This window comes from Chinchilla lanigera, unplaced genomic scaffold (assembly GCF_000276665.1).
Source record: "Chinchilla lanigera isolate Chin_1 unplaced genomic scaffold, ChiLan1.0 scaffold00017, whole genome shotgun sequence".
Lineage (NCBI taxonomy): Eukaryota > Metazoa > Chordata > Mammalia > Rodentia > Chinchillidae > Chinchilla > Chinchilla lanigera.
Window position 1 is genome coordinate 29543533 of NW_004955418.1, and position 23685 is coordinate 29567217.

The 23685-nt window shown below is 51.9% G+C and overlaps 1 protein-coding gene across 1 annotated transcript in view; it reads left to right on the top strand.

The window, feature by feature from the left end:
* Nucleotides 1-23685, top strand: part of Serinc5 (serine incorporator 5) — a gene marked incomplete in the record, with an annotated part of 71405 nt that overhangs the window by 40971 nt on the left and 6749 nt on the right. Inside the window, 7 exon segments of the mRNA XM_013513014.1 lie at nucleotides 2896-3074; nucleotides 3434-3516; nucleotides 4409-4502; nucleotides 9791-10002; nucleotides 12031-12126; nucleotides 14722-14848; nucleotides 21477-21543. Coding sequence (XP_013368468.1) covers nucleotides 2896-3074; nucleotides 3434-3516; nucleotides 4409-4502; nucleotides 9791-10002; nucleotides 12031-12126; nucleotides 14722-14848; nucleotides 21477-21543 — 858 coding nt within the window.

Genomic DNA, 23685 nt, shown 5'->3' on the forward strand with positions numbered 1-23685 from the left:
AGTTGCTGTTGTACCTTGAGCCAGAACTGGAGGGGGAAGGCGTGTGCTGTTGATTCTCCTGGAGAAGCTTGTTGTGCTGGCTTTCCTGATAGGGACTCGGTTGTTCTCATTGTCGGAGGAGCTTGGGACGTCATTGTCGCTGAGGATGGTTGCAGTTCTTTTAGGGGGAACTCTGGTCCTTACCTTGAGTGTCGCTTCCTGGCTCCAGTTCAGATCCCCCAGCCTGCTGGCACAGATCCTTCATCCCGCTGGCACAGACTTTCTAGCTTCCGCCTCTGACCTTCGGGCCGTCCCAGTGCAGATCCATGAAACAGACCTGCATGAGATGACATGGACTCTGGGCCTCCTAGAGGTGATTTGGAAACGAAATAAAGCTGTTGCCTTCCAAGTGCCTGAGTGCTGCATGTCTTCTGTCTGATACGGTCTCACCTCTAGTTCTGCCATCTGGGGCTGCGCCCCTGCACCCCAAGCAGCAGTGCCTTGAAAGATGACGCCACTCTGCCAGGGCTGTGCCTCACAGTGCACACTGAGGGGCTCTGCTGCTGGGGTGGCTGAGGACCAGAAGACCAGCTGCCGTCCCTGGCCTGGGCTGGTGTCAGGGCCCTATCTCTTGAGAGAAGAGCTTCACGAGGCACCTCCGGGGTCTCAGGAGGAAACCTCTGCTTTGTATCTGCAACTGGGAGACACACGTAAATCGCTTTTACAAAAGACAGGTTTACAGCGATTTCCAGTCTGCAGTTTCTCTGAATAACATCTTGAAAGATGCCAGAACAGTGTGTCTGAACTGGCATGACTGGCAGCCTGGCTGCATAAACCAAACTAGGGGCATTCCTTCGTGCCAGGGTCGTCCTTTGGTGTAAAAAGGACACTTTCAGGAATGTGTGCAAATGAGATGCCTGGCGTTTCTGCACGAAGTCCTTCACGTCTGTTAGTGGAACAAAACCGTACTAAAACAGGGTCTCAGAGAAGCTGTATCTTTGCCCAAACCATGTACTTGGGCATGTTTGGAAAATGTTTCCGACGCAGGAGTGGTCCTGAGCAGAGACCTTCTGGGCAGAGGGTGACGCCAACGAAATGGCCTTGCTTGGCGCTGATGGAAACCTTGGTGTGGCCATTTATGGAAGTCCCATAGAAGAAACTAAATTTGCTTTATCATGCTTCAGTTTTGCCTCTAGCTTTGAATCCCTGATTTCCCTGGTGATATTTTTCTTTTTCTTGAGAATAAGAGCTATAAAACAATCTGTAACTCACTTTCTGTTCTGAACCATGTTCAGCTGTGTGCTAGATGCACGAGGTTTTGTTTTACACCAGCTACATTCTTATTTTATGATACTGATTGGAACATGCTACTTGGTCTCCCTGTGGAACATTTTGTTTATTTTGATAATGAGAGTAGATTTGATGTTGAAACTGTCTCATTGGATGAGGACAGACTCCTGTGAACATTTATAAGATATAAAGATTAAGAGCCCCAGTGGGTCAAGAAAAACCAGATTAACAGGCAACTCGGGAGGATGAAGGTGGCCAGGTACTAAAGGAAAAGGTCTGACCCTGATGCGTTAGATGACGAACACCAAAGCGAGACGCTGGTGCTTAGCCTCGTGTGGGACATGCGGGCTGGGAAGGCCCAAGTTCAGCTCTTCCTGGAGGCGTGTAACATGGCGCAGCGGTTTTAAGTATGATTGCACTTTACTTCTTGAAAGTTTGACACATAGGACATGGCCTGTTAATTCTGGGTTTAGAATCTACACTGAATCTACACTCCCTAGACACAGATATGTGTGTGAGGGGTTCACACCCGTGTCGGTTCACACCTCTATGCTGGCAAAGTGTGAGCCCAGCAAACAAACCAAAAATAATCGATGTGGGAATGACTGCCAATCTTGATTTCACTTTATCATAAAATATTGCATGGTGATCAAAAGTTAGGGTGGGGTGTTGTGTGTTAACAAACACAGATCTCTATGGCTTATTGTTAATTTTTAAGAAGGCACAGGATAATACTTAGAATCTTTTATTTAATTAAGTTTTTGGGGGTGCTCAGGATTCAGATGAGGGCCTCACACAGGCTAGGCAAGTGCTCTACCGCTGAGCTACCCCCAGCCCAGATCTTCCTTTTCAAAAGCTGTTCGTGTATGTGTGCTGTGCATATGACTCTGTGTGTGTGTGTGATGTGATGTGAATTAATAAAAATCTCCTACCAGCAGAGTTGTTCATTCTCCCAAAGAGGGGCGTGACGTTTTGGGCTAATACTGAAGACAGTGTCTGGATTTTGTATATATTTATGCATTTCTAGAGAAGTCAGCCCATGTGTTGCAAGTGTAATGAGAATTCTGTGGCTAAACACAGGGGCAGGTGGGGCAAAGAAGGGCTCAGAAAGGTTGCTTTGAGGAGTCAGGGACAGTGAAGAAACAGTCTGTGGGAGACAGATTTTCTTGCAAGTTCTTGATCTATTTTCAAGGTAGATTTTAACTTCAGGCCGAATGACAGCCCCTCTCGAATCTAGATTTTTTTTTAAATTATAAAAGTTATTTCATAGGTTAGATACCAGTACCTTATCAAATGTGCAATTTGCTGATATTTTCCTCAAGTCTGTGGCTTGTTTTTTGACAATTTTTCGGTTTTTTTTTGTTGTTGTTTTTTTGATTTTAATCTTCACTGGCCTGCGTTGCAGTACACAGCGGTCCCGTGCTCACGGGCGGGCGGTGCTGTTCTTTCCACCCCCCGCCCCGTCTCTCGGTGCCCATCTCTGTCCCCCATGATCTGTCTTTTGTTTTGCTCTTTAACTTCTTACACTTCGGGTTTCTGGTGTCAGAGGCACCGTGCGCTGTTCAGGCTGTGTCTGCTGTGTCCCAGTAAGCCGATTATCACAGCTTTCTGCCGATTTTCCCACAGATTCCGTTTTTCGAAGACATCTGCAAAGGCATCAAGGCGGGCGACACGTGCGAGAAGCTGGTGGGCTACTCCGCGGTGTACCGCGTCTGCTTTGGCATGGCCTGCTTCTTCTTCGTCTTCTGCCTGCTCACCCTGGGGATCAACACGAGCAAAGGCTGTCGCGCCCACATCCACAACGGGTGTGTCCCTGCGGCCCCGCGCCCACTCCCCCAGCCCTTCCTGGGGTAGAGCCCTGGGCACCGATGTGGGGAGCCGGGCGCCACTCCTGGCCTGCTGTTGGGTGGAGACAGATTTATTTCCTGGAGCAAGACCTCCCCAGCTCGTTCCCATCCCCCTCTGAGCAGTGGTGCTTTGCACAGTGTGTGTGGGGGGCGCGAGCTGAGTCTAACTGGGGTCTCCGGTCACTCAATTACTTCCCCTCCATTTGGAGAGAACATTGCCCAGGGCCGGCGGCGACCTGCTGCCTGGCACGAGGGCTTTTGTCCCCCGGAATGCCATTCACGAATACTTCCCCTTGTGGGTTTTCCTGCTCCTCCAGCTTCTGGCTCTTCAAGCTGCTGCTGCTGGGGGCCATGTGTTCCGGAGCCTTCTTCATTCCGGACCAGGACACCTTTCTCAAAGGTACGCACTGCTGGGGCTCCCTGGGGGAGCCTTCCTCCCGCAAGCTAAGCAGGAAGGGCCCCTGAATTCTTGTGTTCAGGGCATGTGTGGGGGCTGGGGTGTGGGTGCTGCCTGCCTGGGGTGGCTCAGGCCCTGGTGCACCTGCAGTGCCCCCAAACGAGCCTTCTCTTCAGCCCCAGTGGGTTCACTTTCCTAACCGAGAGGTTAAAAAAGCACCCACCTTGTGTCAGTCTATAAGACATGATTGTTGTTCCCCAAATGCCACTTATTGGTGTCCAGATAAGTGTTAGGGTCTGCTCGCTTTTCATATGAATGTTAAAACTGTTCATTAATAGTCAGTTAAGAGTGTTATACCCCAGCCTTGCTTTTACCTATAATACTGTTACCTAGCTCTGCAGGGAGATGTTTATGACTGTTCAATACTGTTAAGGAGAGTCTGCTCACAATGAGAAGAGAACTAAAGTCCTCACACCAGCATTTTCAGAGACAGACTGCACCCAGGGGACCTGGGTCACCCAGCGTCACAGCTCCCTTGTGCGGGGCCTTGTTCTCTTCCATACTTGGTCATCTCAGCTATGATTTTTTAGAGACGCATGTTTTGGCTTTGAAACTGTGGGTCTTGGTGTATTTTGTGACTCGCTGCACCTGCTAGGATATCCGGCACAGAGGTCGGGCTTGGGTGTTCCCAACCAGGTGGCCTAGGTTCGACTTGCGATGGTGCCTTGGACAATCTTGGGCTGGGATTTTCCCGGCTGTCCGGCGAGCTACTCTGGCAGCGCCCCTTGTGTGGCGCGTGGAAATCAAAGTTCCGCAGGAGCTGTGAACACACAGTAACATGGGTTCCTCTCTCCTGTGCCTACCCCTGGGTGCCCCGGCCCTCTGACCTGTGCAGTCTGGCGCTACGTGGGGGCCGTCGGAGGCTTCTTCTTCATCGTCATCCAGCTGCTGCTTATGGTGGAGTTCGCACACAAGTGGAACAAGAACTGGTACGTGCTTTCTGGTGGGCGGCGGGCTGCGGGTGGCGGGTGAGGGGTGGGAATGGACTTCACTGTAGGCCCCCGTGCTAATGAGATTAAACATAAAACAGAACAAAACTAAAACTTAAACACTTTGGAACTGGAGACTCATGTTGAGCAAAGAATATGTGGTAGAGCTGGGCATGGTGTGCATATCTGTAATCCTTACTCAGGAGGCTGAGGCGGGAGGATCTCGATTTCAAGTCCCACATGAGCAACTGAAAGAGAGCCTGTCTCAAAATAAAATTGAAAAGAAAAAAATGGGCAGGGAGTGTAGCTCACTGGTAGAGCACTTGCCTATTATGTGGGTGGTCCTGGGTTCAATCCCTAGTGCCATGAAAAACAAAAAAGATTATGAAATGGAGTAGTTCTGTCCTTCTTCATTTATTTATTTTTTGTTTCATCTTACCTTCTCACAGAGAAAAAGATCCATTCACTAGGAAGATCGGTTGTCCTAACTTAGAAAGCCATCCATACTAACGCTAAAAACCTGTCGTGGTGGTGCACGCCTATAATCCCAGCACTCAGGAGGCTGAGGCAGGAGGATCGTTGCGAGTTCAAGGCCAGCCTGGGCTACAAAGGGAGCTGAATGCCAGCCTGAACTGCATAGCGAGATCCTGCCTCAAAAAGACAAAACACACACACACACACACACACACACACACACACTCACACACACACACAAAACATACTAACGCTAAAAACATAAACTTTTAGCTAGGCATGGTAGCTCATACCTGAAATCTCAGTACTCTGGGAGGCTGAGGCAGGAAGATTGAAAGTTTGTGCCCACCCTGGGTAACTTAGTGATTTAAGAAAACCCTGTCTCAAAATTTTAAAAAATACATTTTTTAAATGGCTGGTGATGTAGCTCAGTGTAGTGTAGAGGCCCTGAGTTCAATCCCCACCCACAACCATGGGCTTAAATAAATAAATAAATAAATACATAAATAAATAAACTCTAAGTGCCTTGAAAGTGGAATTCACACCCCAGGCCGAGTGGGAAATGCTGATAGAAAGCTGGGCTTTTCCATTTCCTTGCTGAGGAAGTGAGAGCCATTGAGCTGTCAGCCCTTGAGTGCAGGGCCGGTGGACTCTGATTCTCAGCAAAGTATGAGGCCGCCTGTCTTTTTTCTTCACTTCGTAATAATTTTCTGTAGTGCCAGTAAGGTGTCCATTGCTTTATAGATTTTACGGGTATCCTTTTATTTTGTTCTGAATTTTGAAAAAAAGGCAAAAGCGCCATTTGGATGTGGATTTTTTTTTTTTTTTTTGTCTTGGGCGAGACAAAACACTGCCCAAATTTGCCCAGTACTTTTCATTTTTGTTATATTCTTTATCTTGGTAGTTGTTTTTTGTGTCTGCTTTTGTTGTTTGAGAATTAAATAGTGAAATGCACTTACTTTTGCTGGGATATATGAGTAAAAAGGTAGAGTAAATTCTTTAGTAAATATTGGATTAAGCACAGCCAAATATGACCGATCTTTTAAATGTTTACATTTAGTAGTCATACAAATAGCACTAGCACCATCAGTCGTGTGGACTTTCAGGACTGAGACGTGCTGTTTTTTTCCTTTGGATATTACAAACCAGACCATAATCTTCACACTGAGTTACATCCCCAGTCCTTAACAAACAAACAGCAGAAAATAAAGCTTTTAATTTTGAGACAGGGTTTTTCTCTCTCTGCCTCAGCCTCCCGGTGCTGGGTTACAGGTGCACCATCTCTCCTGCTGTAGGAATTACAGCACACTCTTTGGAACCTAGTAATTTATGTTACCGTCTCCCCTGGATCTTGTTTTGCACCAGCTGTTTTCTTAAAGATCGACTGGATATGGGATAATAGTTTTGCATGATCCTATTTTCTGATTTGTCCAGAGGAAATGACCATGAAAACTTTGCAGTGTATTTAATTGGTTGACGCTCCACTTGGCCCACTAATTCTTCCCGTGTGCACTTTCATGGGGGCTTTCGTTTCCTATCCGGCGAAGTCAGTGCTTCTTCCTGCAGTTGTCAGAACAGCTTCAGCTGGGCCCTCCCCGTCCCCATCCGCACCTCACCCATGGCCGGGGACCCTGGGGGCCCCCAGCTCTGCCCTCCCACTTTCATGCTGAGACTGAGTCTGAACGTTTGGGCAGAGGTTCTGGGAGAGCTCAGTGGCTTTAAAAACTCTAGAAGCCATTCAACCCAAAGAGCTTTGCAGCAGGCAGAGTCGCTGTTCTCCAGGGCAGGCCAAGCCCCGACCGAGCCCTCAGTCAGCACGTTTGTTGCCGGTCTGTCTGCCATGGTTAGGAATAAGCTAAGAAGGTCGGCAGGACCATTCCTTTCTTTCAGATGTATCTGATTGGTGGTTTTCTCTGGCTTTTTATTTTTATTTTTAATTAATTAATTAATTTATTTATTTTGGTCTTTTTTGAGACAGGGTCTCACTATGCAGTTCAGGCTGGCCTTGAGCTCACTTTGTAGCCCAGGCTGGTCTCGAACTTGCAACGATCCTCCTGCCTCAGCCTCCCGAGTGCTGGGATTACAGGTGTGCACCACCACGCCCGGCTTCTCTGGCTTTTTAAAAAAGCGATTCTTAGAGGGTTCTGGGGTTCATTTATTTATTTATTTATTTATTTATTTTTATTTTAAAAATAAAAGGAGGAAATATTGACAGACAACCTTTTACAAAACAGCAGAAGAACAGCACAGATAATACACAGTTACAAAGAAAGTGGAAATTAACAATGCTTGTTGTATTACGTATTGATATCTTCAAAGTGGTTTCTCATGAAAACAGAGACGTGCAATATTGATCAATCAAGGACTCATTAACAGTTTCTTTCAGCAAAGAAATAGAAGACAGTAGATCAACTATGTTAACTATCCTGTATAGGCATACATAGGAAATTTCTCCTCCTTTCTCTGGGGTTCATTTAGAAAGTGTACTCACTACTCCCCAGGGACCAGCCACAAGGCTCCCTCTTCCCATTCCTGTTCTCTTTCCGAGCTGCCCCCAGAGCCCTAGGACGGGAATGCCGGGATGGAAGCAGAAGGCAGGTGTCTGAGCCCTCGCCCGGCCCTCTAGCTCCCTGCATGCGGGTTTTCCCACTAGAGAGTGTGCAGGCGGCTGGGCTGGAAGTGAGATGGGGTTTCTCCTTCTGAGCTCAAATTGCGGGATGGAAGTGCCATTCTGAACCAGAGCGGGGGCAACAACAAGCAGGTTGGGTGTCCGGGTGTTCTAACCAGGCTCAGCTTCAAACTGCGTTTGGTGCCCACGACTCCGCCCCGCTGCCCCCGCCAGAGTGTGTGCGCGCTTTGTGAGGTCGCGTTAACTGTGGCTGCTGAAGTCACAGAGCTCGTGTGGACCATCGCCGAAACCAAGGTGCCACCCGAGGGCCAGGTGGAGGCGGGGCCGTGGCGCAGCAGCCTCTGCTAACTCCAGAGCTGCTGCAGAAAGTGGCAAGGGCGGCAGGGTTAGAGTGTGTGGAGGGGAGGGGAGGGTTTTGAGAGGATCGTGGCGGTGTGTCTTTGTAGCGCATCTTTCGCAATTTACACGTTCCCCGTGTTTTCCGATCCCCCTCATGTGATTTTCTTTGCGCCCTTCCCGCGAGGGGCAGTCCAGTAGGGACCCGACCATGCTGCCTGAGTGGGGTCCACTCTGCCCGGGAGTGGAGTGGGCATCCAGCACCAAATCAAACAAGTCTACATGGGTTCAGCGTGAGAAAGCAGTCCCAAAAGACCCCGGGAGGCAGGGCGCTCTCCTCCGCTGTGGGCAAGCCGGAGGTGGACTTGCTTGGCCTCAAGCTGGCCGGGCTCCCTTGAGGAGGGAGGGCCACCGCGTCCTGGCCCGGTGGCAGTGGGGTTAGGTCATGTCTGGGCCAAAGGCAGGGACGTGGATGGTCAGAGGAGGTCGCAGGCCCCTTGTGTGTAATCCTCCTTGCCACGGAGGCTGGCTTGCTCTCGACTTTCTCCTCGCTGTTTGGCGTCTGTTTCCTTCCTGTGTCTTCCATGTTAGAACAACCGTGTGGCCACTGGCGTCCTGGCCGGTTCCCGGGGCACTGTGCTCCCTCTCTCTTGGGCGGTTCCTCCCCTTACCCTGGTTCCTGGCAGCAGTCATGCCAGTCCCTGAGACGTAGACGTCAGAGGTGAGAGGTGTGTGATCGCCTCCGGCTTCGGGGGACACGAAGCCAGCTGCCTTCTCTGCGGAGGCTTGGGGTGGGTTTCAGAATGCTCCCGAGTCACGAGCAGATGAAGCCACCCCACCGCGCCCCCGCTGTTCTGTCCTCTCCGGGCGTGGGTGCACAGAACACTCTACCCTTTGTTCTGAACATGGCTGCTCTTCAAACCGCCACCTCCCTCTCCCTCCCTCTATTAATATTTATAAATTAGAAAGCACATTCATCCCTTCCTTTAGTTTCTTTATAGTTCATCCCATAGCGATATTTCTCAGCCTGATTACGTCCCCTGTTTTGTCTTTAATATTTGTTATTAGTAGTAAATGTTTGTGATACATAACAATTACATGCGTTTCGGGAATCGGTACCACTCCTCGTCGAATCTTGGTCATGTTTACCCCCGTTCCTCCTCTGGATTGCCTGTCTTTGAACGCACAGTTCTTCAAGATTCCCTGGTATTGCCAGGTGTGCTGGTAATCTCATGCTGGTAATCCCACTCTCAGGAGGCTGAGGCAGAAGGATCACTGTGAGTTCAAGGCCAGCCTGAACTATATAGTGAGATCCTGTCTCAAAAAAAGAAAGCAAAACAAACTAAGAAAAGATTTCCTGATACTATTCTGGAGAAGCGGGGCTCCCGCAGCCCCTCCTCTGAGTGCGGGAGGGACGCGCACACGCCGGTCGTGCTCCCAGCGAGTTCTTGCCCCTCTGCCTGGGACGGTGGCCCTGCCCTGCAGTGAGGGCTGGCATGACTTGGGCTCCACATGCTGCAGGCCTCGTTGGCACTGCCTTCATTGTGCCAGCCCCCGTCCTGGCTTGGCGAGCCGAGCAAGGAGCTAGGATGGAGCCCAGGGTGTCATCTGTCTTGACTGGGGAGCATACTTGAGTCTGGAAAGTGGTCTCTCAGCCAAGCCTGAGCTGGAACCGGGAATCTTGAGTATGCGCGGGACATTGTCACTGTGACAGAGCCTGATCGTTGCTAGCGGGGTCTCAGGACAGCGGTTTGGTGGCCGCCAAGGCTGGCTGACCTCAGAGGTCGAGGTGGCCCTGACTTGGCCTTGTCTTCTCTCTCCTGTCCTCCTCCTCCGCCTGGGGAAACAGGACGGCTGGCACGGCCAGCAACAAGCTGTGGTACGCGGCCCTGTCCCTGGTCACCCTCATCATGTACTCCATCGCCACTGGAGGCCTGGTGCTGATGGCCGTGTTCTACACCCAGCTCGAGGGCTGCACACAGAACAAGATCTTCCTGGGCGTGAACGGAGGCCTGTGCCTGCTGATCTCTGTGGCCGCCATCTCTCCCTGCGTCCAGAACCGTAAGCCCTGGTCTCCCTCCTGCGTACTTGTGCTGCTTGCTTTGGAATGACAGTCACACTCGGGACTGCTGTGGCCGGTGTGCAGTTGGAGGGGGGCGGGGCTTCCTTCCCTGGCTGGGCAGGAGGTGACAGCCACATTTACCCAGGGCCGGAAGGACCTGCACTGGACAGAGCTGGTCCTAGGCAGGAGGATGGCTGGGCTCGGTGCTCCAAAAGGGGCTGTGGCTGGGTGGCATCGGGACAGTGCCGTGACCTGTGTAGCTGGAAACAGGGGACATGGCTGGCAGCAGCTGCGTCCATGGAGACCCTGGCTCCTCCCACACAGGGCGAGCGAGCGCCAGCCTTGAGCGTGGCTGTTCCAAAGCTAGGTGACCACGGGGTCTGCGTCATTAACAAGTGACCTCTGGCGTCACAGCCCTCGGTGCACTGCTCTGTCCTGGCCTGACCTGTCCTGTCCTGCAGGGGATTCCCATGCGTGGCACTCAGATTTCCAGATAAGGCAAGAGAAACACAGCGGCACGTGCAGAGCCCCGTGAAGTGTTTCTAACGTGGTGAGCTGACGGTCCCTGAGATGGGCCTGTCCTGTGCTGCCGTGACAGCCATGTGTGCCACCTGAGGGTGCCAGCCGTCCAGCACAAGACAGGCGAGTTCCAACCCTGCTGTGAATGCATCTGACAGGCGCCCAGCAGCGGGTCATAGTTCAGGGCTAGAACATTTTCAGCTCTAACAGTTTCAAGCCCGTTGTTGAGCCTGAGATGCCATTCTCCCACCCCTTCCGCGGATCCATTAGGAATTTCCTGAAACGCGATCGGTATTCAGGTTAAACTCTGCTTTGCATCCAGTCCCCCTTGTAGAATAGGTGAGACATTCTTAAATCTAGTCCCCCTTGTAGAATAGGTGAGACATTCTTAAATGTTCTGTTTAAAGCCCTTAGACATTAAGGTAAGTCTGACTTTCATGTCTGAGAGCAGTGTTATAAAAGAGTCTTTTCATAGACTCTGTGGGTGATTATAATTTAATAATGATAATTTTGGAAACAAATTAACCAGGAGGGAAGACTGAATCCTGTCATGTAGTTGATCATGTGGTTACAAGTTTCACCAAGCCGGGCGTGGTGGCACATGCCTGTAATCCCAGCACTCGGGAGGCTGAGACAGGAGGATCGCCACGAGTTCAAGGCCAGCCTAAGCTACATGGTGAGTTCAAGGCAGCCTGACCTACTCAGCGAGACCCTGTCTCAAAAAATAAAACAAAACAAAAAGTAATCCCATATGTTGAGGATCCTCTGAATGATTGCACCAGTGCATTTAATTTAGTTTAAAATTAAAACTCTTTCCCACTGAGTCCCGAGCCCTGTAGCTTCTCCCTTTTGCCTGGACCGGCTGACACTTAGTGTACACAGAGGTGGCCTTGGCTGTTGGCAGGTGGCAGCGTGTCTGTGCCACCGTGGGCTGTGTCTGATGGCTCCTAGAATCCAGAGTACGAGCCCTGTGCAGTCTGTCCCATCATTTACCGCTGTGCTGTGTAGCCCCACAAAGAAATGACAGCCCCACAAAGTAAATGTTTTTCTGACCTTGTGGCTTAAGCACGAGCGTTGTAAAACGCAGAGGAACTCGTGTAAGTACAGCTGTAGTCTGATGTGGCACTGGTGGGTAAGTTGGCAGAGGGTGGCATCTCTAAAATAGTAGGACGTAGCTGGACTTGGTGGTGGACGCCTGTAATCCTGGCACTCTGGGAGACTGAGGCAGGAGGATTGCCACAAGTTCAAGGCCAGCCTGGGCTACAGAGCAAGACTTTGCCTCAACCAAAACCAAACCAAACCAAACCAGTATTCAGCTAGTGTAGGACTCCCTCCCGCTCAGTTTTAGTTTTATTTAAGAAACTCATTGTCCAGCTCTTTTCTTTCCTGAAAGGGTACCCGCATGTGGGGAGTGTGATTGTGTCGGGATATGGGGTGGGTGTGTTTTCCGAGGCTGGCGCTGCCTCCCCCGGGAGCTGAGAGCTCACCTCTGTGCCTCGTTCCTCCAGGACAGCCGCACTCAGGGCTGCTGCAGTCGGGCCTCATCAGCTGCTACGTGGCCTACCTGACCCTCTCGGCGCTGTCCAGCAAGCCCCCGGATGTGGGTGAGTAGTGCGGGCCAAGGGCGAGCGGGGGTGGGAGATGGAGGACTCAGCCAGTCAGAGGAGAGAGATCTGGTGAAGCAGAGCCTCCGGCAGGGGCTGCACAGACAGACACCCTTGGGCCTGGGGCTTTGTTTTGTGTTGGTTTCAGTTGATCACTGATTTTCTTTTCTGTAGATCATTTGTCTGATGTAGCAGAGAAAGCAGAAGGAACACAGGGGAAGGGAAGCAGCAGACAGGGTTCAGAGTCAGGCTCACCCCTTGCTGGCAGGGTGACCCCCGGTGCCGTCTTAAATGGCATTACTTACGGAAATGGCGAACATAGCGGTTAGCGCGTGGCTTTGGAGCCAGGCTGCCTAGCTTCGTAGATTGGGTCTTGAGAGCGGATCTGTTCATTCATTCATTCATCGACAGGGTCTGGCTGTGTAAGTTTAGGCTGTCCTTGAACTCAGTATGTAGCCCCGGCTGGCCTCAAACTCGCAATGATGCCCCTGCCTCAGCGTACCCAGTGCTGGGATCACAGGCGTGAGGCACTACGCCGGCTGGAGTGGTTATAAAGTGCAGTTAGACTGACTGCTGTGCGTATCAGACGCTTAGAGCAGTTCCCAGCGCGGGGCAGGTGCTGTGTAAGGGTTAGCTGGTCATATGTACAGTTGCTGTGGTTACTCAAAAAGGGGTTTTAAGCTGTATAGCACAGTTGTATTCTAAGTGTTATTCTGAGCCCCTGGGGTTTGCCAGTACAAGAAAAAAAAAACATCTTTTTTATTTCCAACTCATTCTCTTTCATTCATATCGTGTTTGTGCTGTGTACGCACACACATGCACGCCCCCTCTATGTGTGACTGTGTACATGTTTGGGGGTATTTGATCTTGTCTAAGTCAAGTAATGTGTCTTCAGAATAGAAAACTGAAGTTCACATTTAGGAAATACATGTAATGATAATTTTGAAGGGTTTTGAAGCAGGAAGATAGCTGTGAGTTTAAGGTCAGCCTGGGATACATGGTGAGTCCAAGGCCAGCCTGAACTACAGAGCAAGACCCTGTCTCAGAAAGAATCTTCCTTTGAAGGTTTTAGCATCTACACATGCTATTTGTGGGTGTTTTCTGTTTTCTCCCCAGAACTGGGGATCAGAACCCATGTTCTTTACTCTGAGCTGTATCCCAGGCCTTTTTATTTTTGATCTTGAGAAATAGTCTGAAGTTACCTTGGCTATTTTGAACTTGTAATTCTCCTGCCTCAGCCTCCCGGAGCTGGGATGATAGTCATGAGCTACTGTATGTGGCTGGGTCTTGTCTTGAGAGCTATTTATAATGGGAAAGGATATAAATTTTAGAGGTTGTATAGTAAATATAGCCTGTCCCGGACTAAATTTTTTAAAAACAGCCCTATCTTGACTTTCTATTTATTTAAATCCAATCTCTTTAAGACTTTCTTTTATGTTTATATATTAGTCTGTGGTTTTAACTTAGTGGGGTTTTTATTTATAGTATATATATATATATATTTTTAACAGCAAGTATCACTTAAAATAGGGAAACACTTTGATTTTTAGTTTCAGGCGGTACTACTTAAATACAAAGTCACATTTTGTTCATTTTTCTGAAATTTTGTTTCACTTGGCCTAAGAACAAAGATTGCTTTTTAAAACCACAGCATACAGTTATATTTACTGCTTCAAGTGTGAATTCTGGTGATAATTTTAGTTTAACTTTAGACAGAACATCTGTGTTTGTTGAATGGTTTTTAGAGTGTTATTTTACGTTTATGTTCCTTATTTTGGGGCCAAGTTGTCAATCAGACCTAATTTGGGTGTTCAAAATTGGAGAAAGATACCATTTTAGACAAAAAGTAGATTACTACTGATGATAATATTGTAGATGTATTATTATCTGTTATAGCACAATATTAATAATGTAACATTGTAGGAATCTTCATATGCAGCCTTCTCAGTCTTTGTAGAACCCGTCAGGAGCTCCTGGGCACACACAGGACATCTGTAGCAAACTGACTTCTCCCCCGGGTTGGGAGAGGGCCAGGTGCTGCCATACCTCTCTTCCTTGTGGCTGTTGACCAACTCAGCACTCAGGAATCCCCACAGCTTGTTCCTCTCTCTGCAGAGGCTGCCAAATCCAGCGAAAAATTGACCCAGTGGTTCTTTTTAGCCTTGTTTGAGTAGCCCTGAGAAAGCATTCCTGACTCCTAGAATTGTCACATGTTAGCCCTAACCTGCAAGACGAGGCTCTTCTTTCTTTTTTTTCCTGAGATGGGATATCCCTGTGTAGCCCACATTGGCCCTCAAACTTGCGCTGATTCTCCCGCCTCAGCCTTCCAAGTGTGCCATAGGGGTGTACCACTGTTCCTTCTTTTTTATATTTTCTCACCTGAGGGTCTTGTTCCCAGCATGCGCTGATGTGGGAGAAGGGCGCTTTGAAACCACACAGCCTGCATCTGTGTGGACGCTCACATGGAGAGCTGGTCCCCCGGGGTGCTGGTCTGGCGTTGTAAGGGGCCTGGAGCCCCCGAATTCCTCCCATTGGTGCCCCTTGGGACCCCAGTGGCTTCTCTAACGGGACTGTGATGGTTTGTTTTCTGCCAAGTCCTGGACGAGCATGGGAAGAACGTGACAATCTGCGTGCCCAGCTTCGGCCAGGACCTGTACCGAGACGAGAACCTGGTGACCTGGCTGGGCACCGCGCTGCTCATCGCCTGCATCCTGTACTCCTGGTGAGTCCTGTCCTGCGCCAGACCAGCCGCGGCCATGAGGGTGACGGGAGGAGATGCGCGTCTTTCTGCTGCCAGTGTGGCCGCAGTGACGGAGAAGGGGCTGAGGTTGGCCTGGGGCTGTCCACCTCCGCCGAGGGCCTGGCCCAGCCATGGGAGGGAGGGCGTCCCGAAGGCTGCAGCAGGCTTACCTCTAAAGGGGGAGAGCACACAGCAAGAGGAGATGGGGCGCCAGAGCTCTGGTCTCACTGGGACCCACCGCAGTGGTTTCTGTCCTGCGGCCGAGGGCTGAATGCAGAGTGCACACCCGGACAGGAGCCCGCGGTGCTGGGGAGCAGGGCCCGGGCAGGGTCCTGGATGGCTGGGGGGCCGCTCGCCGTGCCAAAGGTTTCAGAGCTGCTGGAGAGAGACGCCGAGGACAGATACCGGTAGCTACTGACTCTGAATGCATCTCACTAAACGCTGAGCTTCTTTTTACATAAGCAACACTTTCACAGTGAGGTCCCCCCGTGTGTTTTGCGCGTTACATTTCAGGACGTGAGAAGTTCAACTCACCCTAGACACATTGCCATGCTCCTGCTGCTGGAGCAAAGCATCCCGGCGAGGACAGCACCTGCTCGTAAGATGCCTTTCCATCCACAAATGGTGGTGCTGTTACGAGGGGTGCCCAGGACCTGCACCCCGAGAGTCAGTTTGCCTAGGGTTACGTGTCTGGCCATAAGAGGGGGAAATCGCAGTTGTCTAGTGCTGATCCTGACGGAGCCTCCTGGCCAAAGCAGAAGGAACTGTCACGGCCCCTCTCTGGTCTCCCGCTGGGGCTGGAGCCAGACGTCCTCAGCTGTGGCCTTGTCTTGTCCTTTGAGGCCTCACAGCTTCACAGGTCAATCAAGGCCTCAGGGTGACCCGGGACTCACAGAGGTTCACTTACTGTGAGTCCAACCCCATCTCCAGACAAAGGGCTGAAGCTTCAAACAATTCACAAATAAACATGGAAAACCAGTTGGTTAATATTAAGGTTAATATTAAATCCTTCTCAGAGCTGCTCTGTAGGGGTCTCTAACACATATATATATGTACATCCAGGGGAGAGACAACAAAGCTTGTAATGGTGGCACTAGTGATAAGGGGTTTTTCCCTTCTTTTTATTTTTAAATGTTTTCTATAACGGAATAGCACTTCTTCTTCAGATTGCCAGAAGAATGTATGAAAAGGTATTCAATGGAATAAAATCATGTGTTTTCTGTGGGTTGGTGGGTACTTGATAAAACGGAAAAAAGTTTGCCCCTTTGATAAAACGGGATATGGATTTGTGTAAGCCCATCTGTGGGAGAGATGGAGAACCTTATCCCGAGCGTGCTGCGTAGAGTTGCTGTACGTGGAGTTATTAAAGCATGGACTTCTCACAGATCTTCACTGTGTCTAGTGGGTGGGAAGAATTTGCCTTTTTTTTTTTCTTTTTTTGACATGGGGTCTTGCTATGTAACATAGCCCAGCATGGTCTCGAGCTCACAGCCCTCCTCCTGCCTCAGCCTCCCAAGTGCCGGGAGCACAGGCGTCATGCCCGGCATGCGAAGCGTCACTTTTGAGTCACCCTGCATCTGCCCTGGGTGAGAGCTAAAAGATGAAGCGTTGTCACGTTCAGAATGGAGGCTGACAGGGCTGGTCTGATGTCGCCAGGAGATCTCAGTGGTCGGTGCTGTTCGCAGTCTGGCCAAGGCTGATGTGTTGTGAGTCTGTTGAACGCTGGTGATGAAGCAGCACTGAGGCAGGGGCCAAAGGACCGAGGAGAAGATGGCAGCTTTGTGAAGCAGCCGCGTGTACGCAGGCCCCTAGGGAGACGTGGGGCTGCACGTGTCTTCCTGCCGGGACTTGGGGTCTGGGGATGGATGTGCCTGTCATCAGCTCCGGCAGCCCTGGGAGGACTTGACTCACCAGCTTTGAGGTCACGGGGAAGTGAGTTCAGACTGGGGGCGTCAGCCCAGTGAGGGCTCAGAAGAAAAAGAGGTCAGATGATACAACAGAAAGTGGCTGCGTTGTTTGGGTGGAAATAAAGACACTCAGCAAAGAGGACACCCAGGGGCCTTTGACACTCAATAGGGACAGGGAGGGGACCGTGTTCCCTGAGGTGCGCCAGGCGGTTGGGTCACGTGGTGAGGAACATGTCGGTGTTGGAACTTCTGAGCTGTGACTTCCGAGTCAGCGTTTCGCTGCAGACTCCCTGCTGAGCTGCAGCGTGGCCTTGAAGACAGGAGGGTGAAGTAACTGTGATTTCCATGGTTGTTGCTCCGTTGGCTTCAAGCTCAAACTGTTGGGCTAGACAGGACCCTGGAGTCCAGGAGATATAGTGAATGTTTAAGTTTTAGGAGTTTATTATAGTAGAAGACACATTGCCAGAAACCCCTCTCAAAATCCTCCTCCCCTTGGCCTTAAACACACGATCCCATCATCTGTGCTGCTTCCTGCAGCAGGTCTGGGTGTCCTCTTTCCTGAGGGTCGTTAGTGCTGTCCTGGCTACCTGCTTGTCCTGAATTGATTCAAAACATTGCTCTTTCGTGGTCATTTTGACTTCGGAGAAGATCCACAAGTTGCATGGTGCCAGGCCCAGTGAATAAGGTAGATAAGGAGACAGCATCATGTCTTCATATGACAGAAACTGCAGTAGATGGTTGATTAAGGGGATGATCAAAAATGCAGTAAATGTCTAAATTTAAAAATGCTTTACATTTTTTTTTTGTTTTTCTTCTGGTACCAGGAATCGAACTCAGGACCTTGGGCTTTGCCGCTGAGCTAAATCCCCAGCCCAAAAATGCATTACAGTTGTAAAAGACACGTTGCCTCACAACATGTTTGGAATACTCCTTTCACTTTGAACACAATTATCCCATCATTATTGGGAGTGTGTCTTTTACAATAGTAAGTTTTTAAAAATTTAAATATGTACCACATCTTGCCTCTTTTACAAGGAGCTCTCCACCCAGTTTTGGGAATACGTTCTCCGGGTGTCCTTGGCGGAGCGCCCGTCTTTCCTCGGCCGCTCCCTGAACGGCGTGGAGCGCTGTGGTCTTTCCTCCCCCGCTGCCCGTTGCCCAGGCTCCGGAGTTCTCCCTGGGAACTGTGCAGGAGGAGGGGGAGAAACTGCCAGTGCTGTGAAATGTTTCAGGCTCTCAGTTTTAGTGACACTTAAGAGGAAAAAATAACACTCCAGTGTTTGAGCCATCTAGGAAATTCCTGGAAGACAAAATTGCAAAAGCTAAGAATCGTTACTAGATGTCAAACAGCTTCCTGGTCAGAAATGCGACCTTTGCCACACTGGAGCAGACCTTGTGGTCGAGGCTGTACAGTCACCGAGAGAAAACCAAAGGGAGGATTTTATTCTTCTGCTGTGTGCTGGGCCTGCCAGCTAGAGGTCTTCCTGCCTCCTTCCAGGACAGAGTGGCCTCCCCTCCCCAGCTCCCGCTGGACTTGGGCTCCCTTCTGCATCCCCCAGTCACCCAGAGACAGGACAGCGAGACCAGGGAGCACTCGCACGCACAAGGCTGGGCTTGCAGGGCTGCGGCCAGGGCCAGGAGGGCGGGACCTGTGATTGCAGCAGCAGGGTCAGACGCGCGCTTCAGAGAGTTCCAGCATCACCGGAGCAGGTCCCTCCGTGATGTGGGAGAGGCTAGTGCCACCGCGGGTTCTGGGGGTGGGAAGCCAGCGGACGTGTTTGGGGCACTCTTGACTGCAGGTGCTTACGGGATCTATGGGCAGGCAGGATAGGAAACGTCCTGAGTGCCGGCGACGAGCCCTGTCCCCGGACCCTTAGTGTCGCCCCGCAGGAAGGGCTGGCTTTGCACCACCTGGACCTTAGCCCAGAGAGGGGTTTTCAGGGTGCCCAGAGCTGTTTCCAGCCATTCGCACTGTGCTGACGGACAGACAGGTGTGGGCCGGAGCCACACAGACAGGATACTGCGACGTCCACTGCAGAAGCACGGGCACCACGGTGGCTCCGGGAGAGTGGGTTTCGGGCAAGGCTGTGCATGACTGAGCTCAGACCCGAGGGGCGAAGCGTCTCCTCTAGAAGTCTGCTCACTCAGGTGGGGCTGGATGTAAACGTGTTTCCAAGTCAAAGTGTTCAGGTATAAGAACAAACGCTTGCCCGTCTTAGTGCCCTCTGATGGCGAGACTCTTCAACGTGGAGGGGGTTGGCATCAAACGCTTTGTCTTTTTGAGCCCATCTTACTGCACATAATTTATAAACACAACACTTGCTGTGTAGCTCTTGAAGAATATTCACCCATGATCTTTCAGTTGAAGGTTGCAGGCATTAATCTCATCCCCAAACCAGGTTCTGCTTTCCCGGGTGGATGCGGTGCCCTGCACTACAGAACCATGCGTGTGCCCGAGGCCTGAGTGCTGAGCTGGCGTGCGCGGCCCTGGCCAGCTCGGGTGGTGCCAGGCAGGACCGTGACCTTTTTTACTATGCGTCCCTGTGGGTTTTCAGGAAATACTTGCAAAGTGGCTCTGTAGAGTTAGCTGGAATCTTGAGTGCCGCAGATATTTCAGTTTTCATAAAGTGTTTCCATATTTTGGATTTTAGAAAAAAAAAAAAAATCGGTTTGATCAAAAAATACGGTGAATGTTTAAATTTTTGTTGCTGTTGGTGTTAATTACTACACTAAAAGACCCATTGCCGTGAGTCCCCCTCAAAATCCTCGTCTCGCTTTAGACACTGGTCTCACAGTTCTTGTCACATTCTGCAGCAGCTCTGGCGTCCTCTTTCCTAAGGGTCTTTAGCTGCACTATGCTGGCTGCCTCGATGTCCTGAATTCATTTAAAATGTTTCCCTTTCCTGGTCACTGTGACCTGGGGAAGAGACAGAAGGTTCAGCGTCAGATCTGGTGACTGAGGTGGCTGAGGACTCAGCATCGTGTTTTCACAAGTCTGCCTTTCCTCTGGATGGTGCTCGACAGCAGCGCTCACTGTGTTGTTGATCACACCTTGTAAAGACCCTCGGGAAAGAGGACTCCAGAGCTGCTGCAGAAAGGGGCAAGAATAATGGGATGTGTTCAAAGCAAGGGGAGGGCTTTGAGGCGCATTCAGGCCAATGTATCCTTCCCTGTAATGTTTTTAGAATTTAAACAGTTGCCATATATTTTGATCATGTTAGAAGTAAGCCCCCAGACTCAGATTGTTGGTGCTGGGAAGATTGCACTCAATCACGAGGCAAGCAGTCTCATAAGACAAAGTTTAGTTTACTTCTGCAGAAAGGTACAAAATGAGGTGCAGGCGTGCAGGACAGAGGAGGGTCGACCCTTTGACCCCCAGTGCAGGAGAAGCAGCTGACCTGTAATTCCTCAGCAGCATCAAAGCCTCCTTCTCCCAGTCACACCTTTAAATAGTTTACCCACGTTTATCCCCCTGAGGCTCATGGCGTTTTACCTTTAGAGGTGCAGCAGAGCCGGTGGGAAGCTTTGGATGTGCTGACACCTTCTGCTCCGTGTCCACAGGCAGCCTTTGCTTTGCCGCCAGCTGGCTGTTACAGTGGGTGGCTGTGACCTTTGTGTTTGTCCGGCTTCTGTTTCCGCTGTCCTCTTTGGTCCCCGTAAGTGAGACTACTCTCAGGGCAGGAGGGATAAAAGTGAAATCAGGACATCACAGAAGCAGTTAGGGTGGAGAGGCAAAAACCACTGCTAAAAACCAAGACAGGACCAAGACCTCTTGCTTCCCTACCCACAGACCTCTTTGCACACACAGTGATGTCACACAACCCGCTCAGAAAGACGTCTGAGAGCGTCAGCCAGCCGCTGGGGATGAAATGGGCTGCGAGCCTGCGGGCAGCCCGCAGGGTTGGGGCCGAGTCCCCTGCGCCCACACTCAGGCGAGTGGACGCTCACGACCCCGGGTCCCGCGGTGCAGAACCTCCGCGCCCCTCCTGTGCTCTAACTTTCCTCGGGGTTATTGTGTAACACCTGGCCCAGTGCGAATGCAGTGTAAATACTCCTTGTACCATAGTTAGGGAAAAAGGACAAGGGGAAAAAACCAGATGCTGGGTATGTGTCTTCAAGTCCTTTCTGTTCTATTTTACAGTTTTTACGAGTCCTGTTTGCAGTGCGTAATGGTCAGTCCTCATGGGGAGGCAGTGGTGCATACAGAGCATTTTAATTCTTTTCATGACCCCGCCCTTCCCCTCCCCTCCTCGCACTCCATTACTTTGTCCCCTTCCTATTAGCAAAAGATCTGTCTCCTTGATTTCTAGCATCTGTCTTTTATTTTGCTCTTTATGTATATCTTAGGTTTCTCATGGAAGAGAAGCCTTGTGATATTCAAGCTGTGTGTCTAGTTTATTTCACTTAAGTTATGGTCTCAGGGTGCATCCGCTTTCCTACAAAGCACTCCAGGTTGTCCTTCACGGCAGAGTAGCACTCCATTGTTGTAAATACCAGCTCTTCTTTATCCATTCATCTGTCGGTGGGTATTTTTGATTCACAGTGGGTTAAGTCTGCGGGTGTCAGCAGTGGGGCACCATGCTCGTATCGAGCTCGAGCACCCCGTGAGCTGTCACTGGAGCCTGGCCTGCGATGGCTGTGCCCTGTGTCCCAGGTGACCGAACATGGTAATGTGCCTCGCTGACTTTCTGTTTGTTTTCTAGCTTGACGTCAACCACGAGAGCCAGTTCCGATGCCCTGAAGGGCCGATACGCAGCTCCAGAGCTGGAGGTGAGTGTGCTTCCTCTGCCACCCGATTCTCAAGTGGCCTCCGTGTCTGTCCGTGGGATTCTGCCTTCCATGGGCCTGAGCTGAGACAGAGCAGGGCTGGGGCGGAGAGAAAGGAATATGGTGCCGTGTGTGGCGTGGGTTAGAAGAACCAGCTGGAGTTGCCTTGGTTTCCGGCCCACCCCACGGTCCCTTGCTGGGTCCCACTGCCACTCCCCTGGCCTGCGTGACCCGTACCACGCCCTGTCCTGCCCTCTCATCGGCACCCGTGTCCACACATCTGTTTCATGCCTACCACCGTGTGGTCTGCAACATCCAGATGCAGGGGAGGTGGGCGCGGTGCAGGCTGCTGGACACGGTGGACGCGTTAGATCACCACCCGCGCCTCTTCCCTCAGGCGACACAGCCCTGGGTAGAGAACTGTGGACACTGGGCATGGTGCTGCATGCCTGTAACCCCAGCACTCTGGGAGTCTGAGGCAGGAAGATCACAAATTGGAGCCCAGCCTGGGCAACTTAGTGACCTAGTGAGACCCTGCCTCAGTCAATGGGAAGGGCTGGGATGCAGCTCAGGGCGGGGTCCTCGGGCGCGGTCCCAGCACCACTAATAAGATTCCGGCACTGGGCCCTTCACCTGCAAATCCAGAGAGCTAGGGCGGGCTACAGATGCCTGCCAGTCAGCAAAACGCCTACTTTTCCCACTGTGTGGTCTCAAGGTCATCCGCCACGGTCACAAAGGTCTCATCTGGTGAGGGAGCCGGCAGCCCTTGTGCAGGCTCCTGTCCCGGCAGCAGCGTCCCCGCTCTCTGTCACTCACAGGAGCAAGCTGTGGCCTTGCACGGGTCCCTGCCTGGTGTCCAGCCAGGGTGGCCTCTCCCAGCGGGCATCTGTCCCCTGTGCCCCGCTCAGCGGGCCCCACGTGCCCCGCACCAGGCCCGGCAGTGAGCGTCCGAGTTGGGCCTGAGGGACGGTGTTGTTCTGTCTCTGTGAGCCCTCTCCTCCTGCGCTGCAGCCCCCTAGGGTTACCCCGAGAAGATCAGTGGGTATTTCCTTGGGGCGACTTAGGCTGTGGTGGACAAGGGCCTTGGTTTGGGGCCGTGTGGGTGCTCAGGCTCTGTCACTTGCTGCGGGGCGGGAGGGCGTGGGGCTCAGGGTGTCGGAGGGACGGGGACCAAGCCCGCGTCCTCTGCCCGGGCCCGGAAGTCTTGGCGGTCGCTGGCCAGGCCGGGCCCCGGGCCACTTTGTGTCCCTGTCAGCAGGCCGTCCGCAGTCGCCTTGTCGTGGCCTCTATGGCCTTGTTTCCCTTCCCGGTGTTTCCTGTCTGAGTGGGGTGGCAATGCGGTCTGCAGTGCGGGCCGTGCCGAGGCCGCTCGGAGGGAAGCGCCCTCTGTGTGCTGGCCGTGGCCACAGCTGGTTGTGCTTTCCTTTGTGTCACGATCCTCGTGGGCAGTGGGCGCACGCCGTGACACATCTGCGGCTTGTTGCGCCCCTCCCCCTCCGCCTCCGGCCCTCGGTCCCTTCCCTTTTGCGAAAGCTCCCTCGCCAGCTTCCTTCGCGCCTTTTGTTTTGCTCTTTACCCGGTGTCCTGCCCCCGCAATCACTCCGCTTCTGGTGTTGGGTGCCGGCAGCTCTGCCCCTGGACTCCGGGTCTGTACTGTGAGCAGTCCCGGCCGGTCGGTGCTGTGTTCGCGTCGGGCTCTGTCCTTGAGCTCCTGTTGTGACTTCAGGCGGTTGCCCTTCCATGGTAACCGGGACAGTGACCCCGCCTCCAGGAGAGCACTGGGAGGGAGCGGGTGTCATTCCCTGTGTTTTAGTCTGAGTCCTGTAGAAGGGAAGCTGAGGCAGGGCGTGTCCTGGGGATGTTCCTCGGGCAGGGCGGGCTTGGCAAAGAGGAGGTGAAGGGCAGCGCCGACTGGGTGAAGCCTGCCAGCCCCGGTGCCCGAGCACATGTGCCCCTCGGCGTCCGGTGCCTGTGTCCCCGTGCCCGCACGCAGTGTCCTTCTGCGGGGACCCTGGGAGGCATGGCAGCATCTCCCGGGAGCTGGCATCCCTGGCCTTCGAGGCTCGGGTGGCCGCATGCGGCACAGTGGTGCCATTGCGCGCTCAGGGAGGCCTGGTGCGGGTGAGGCCTGGGGGCGGGGTGAGG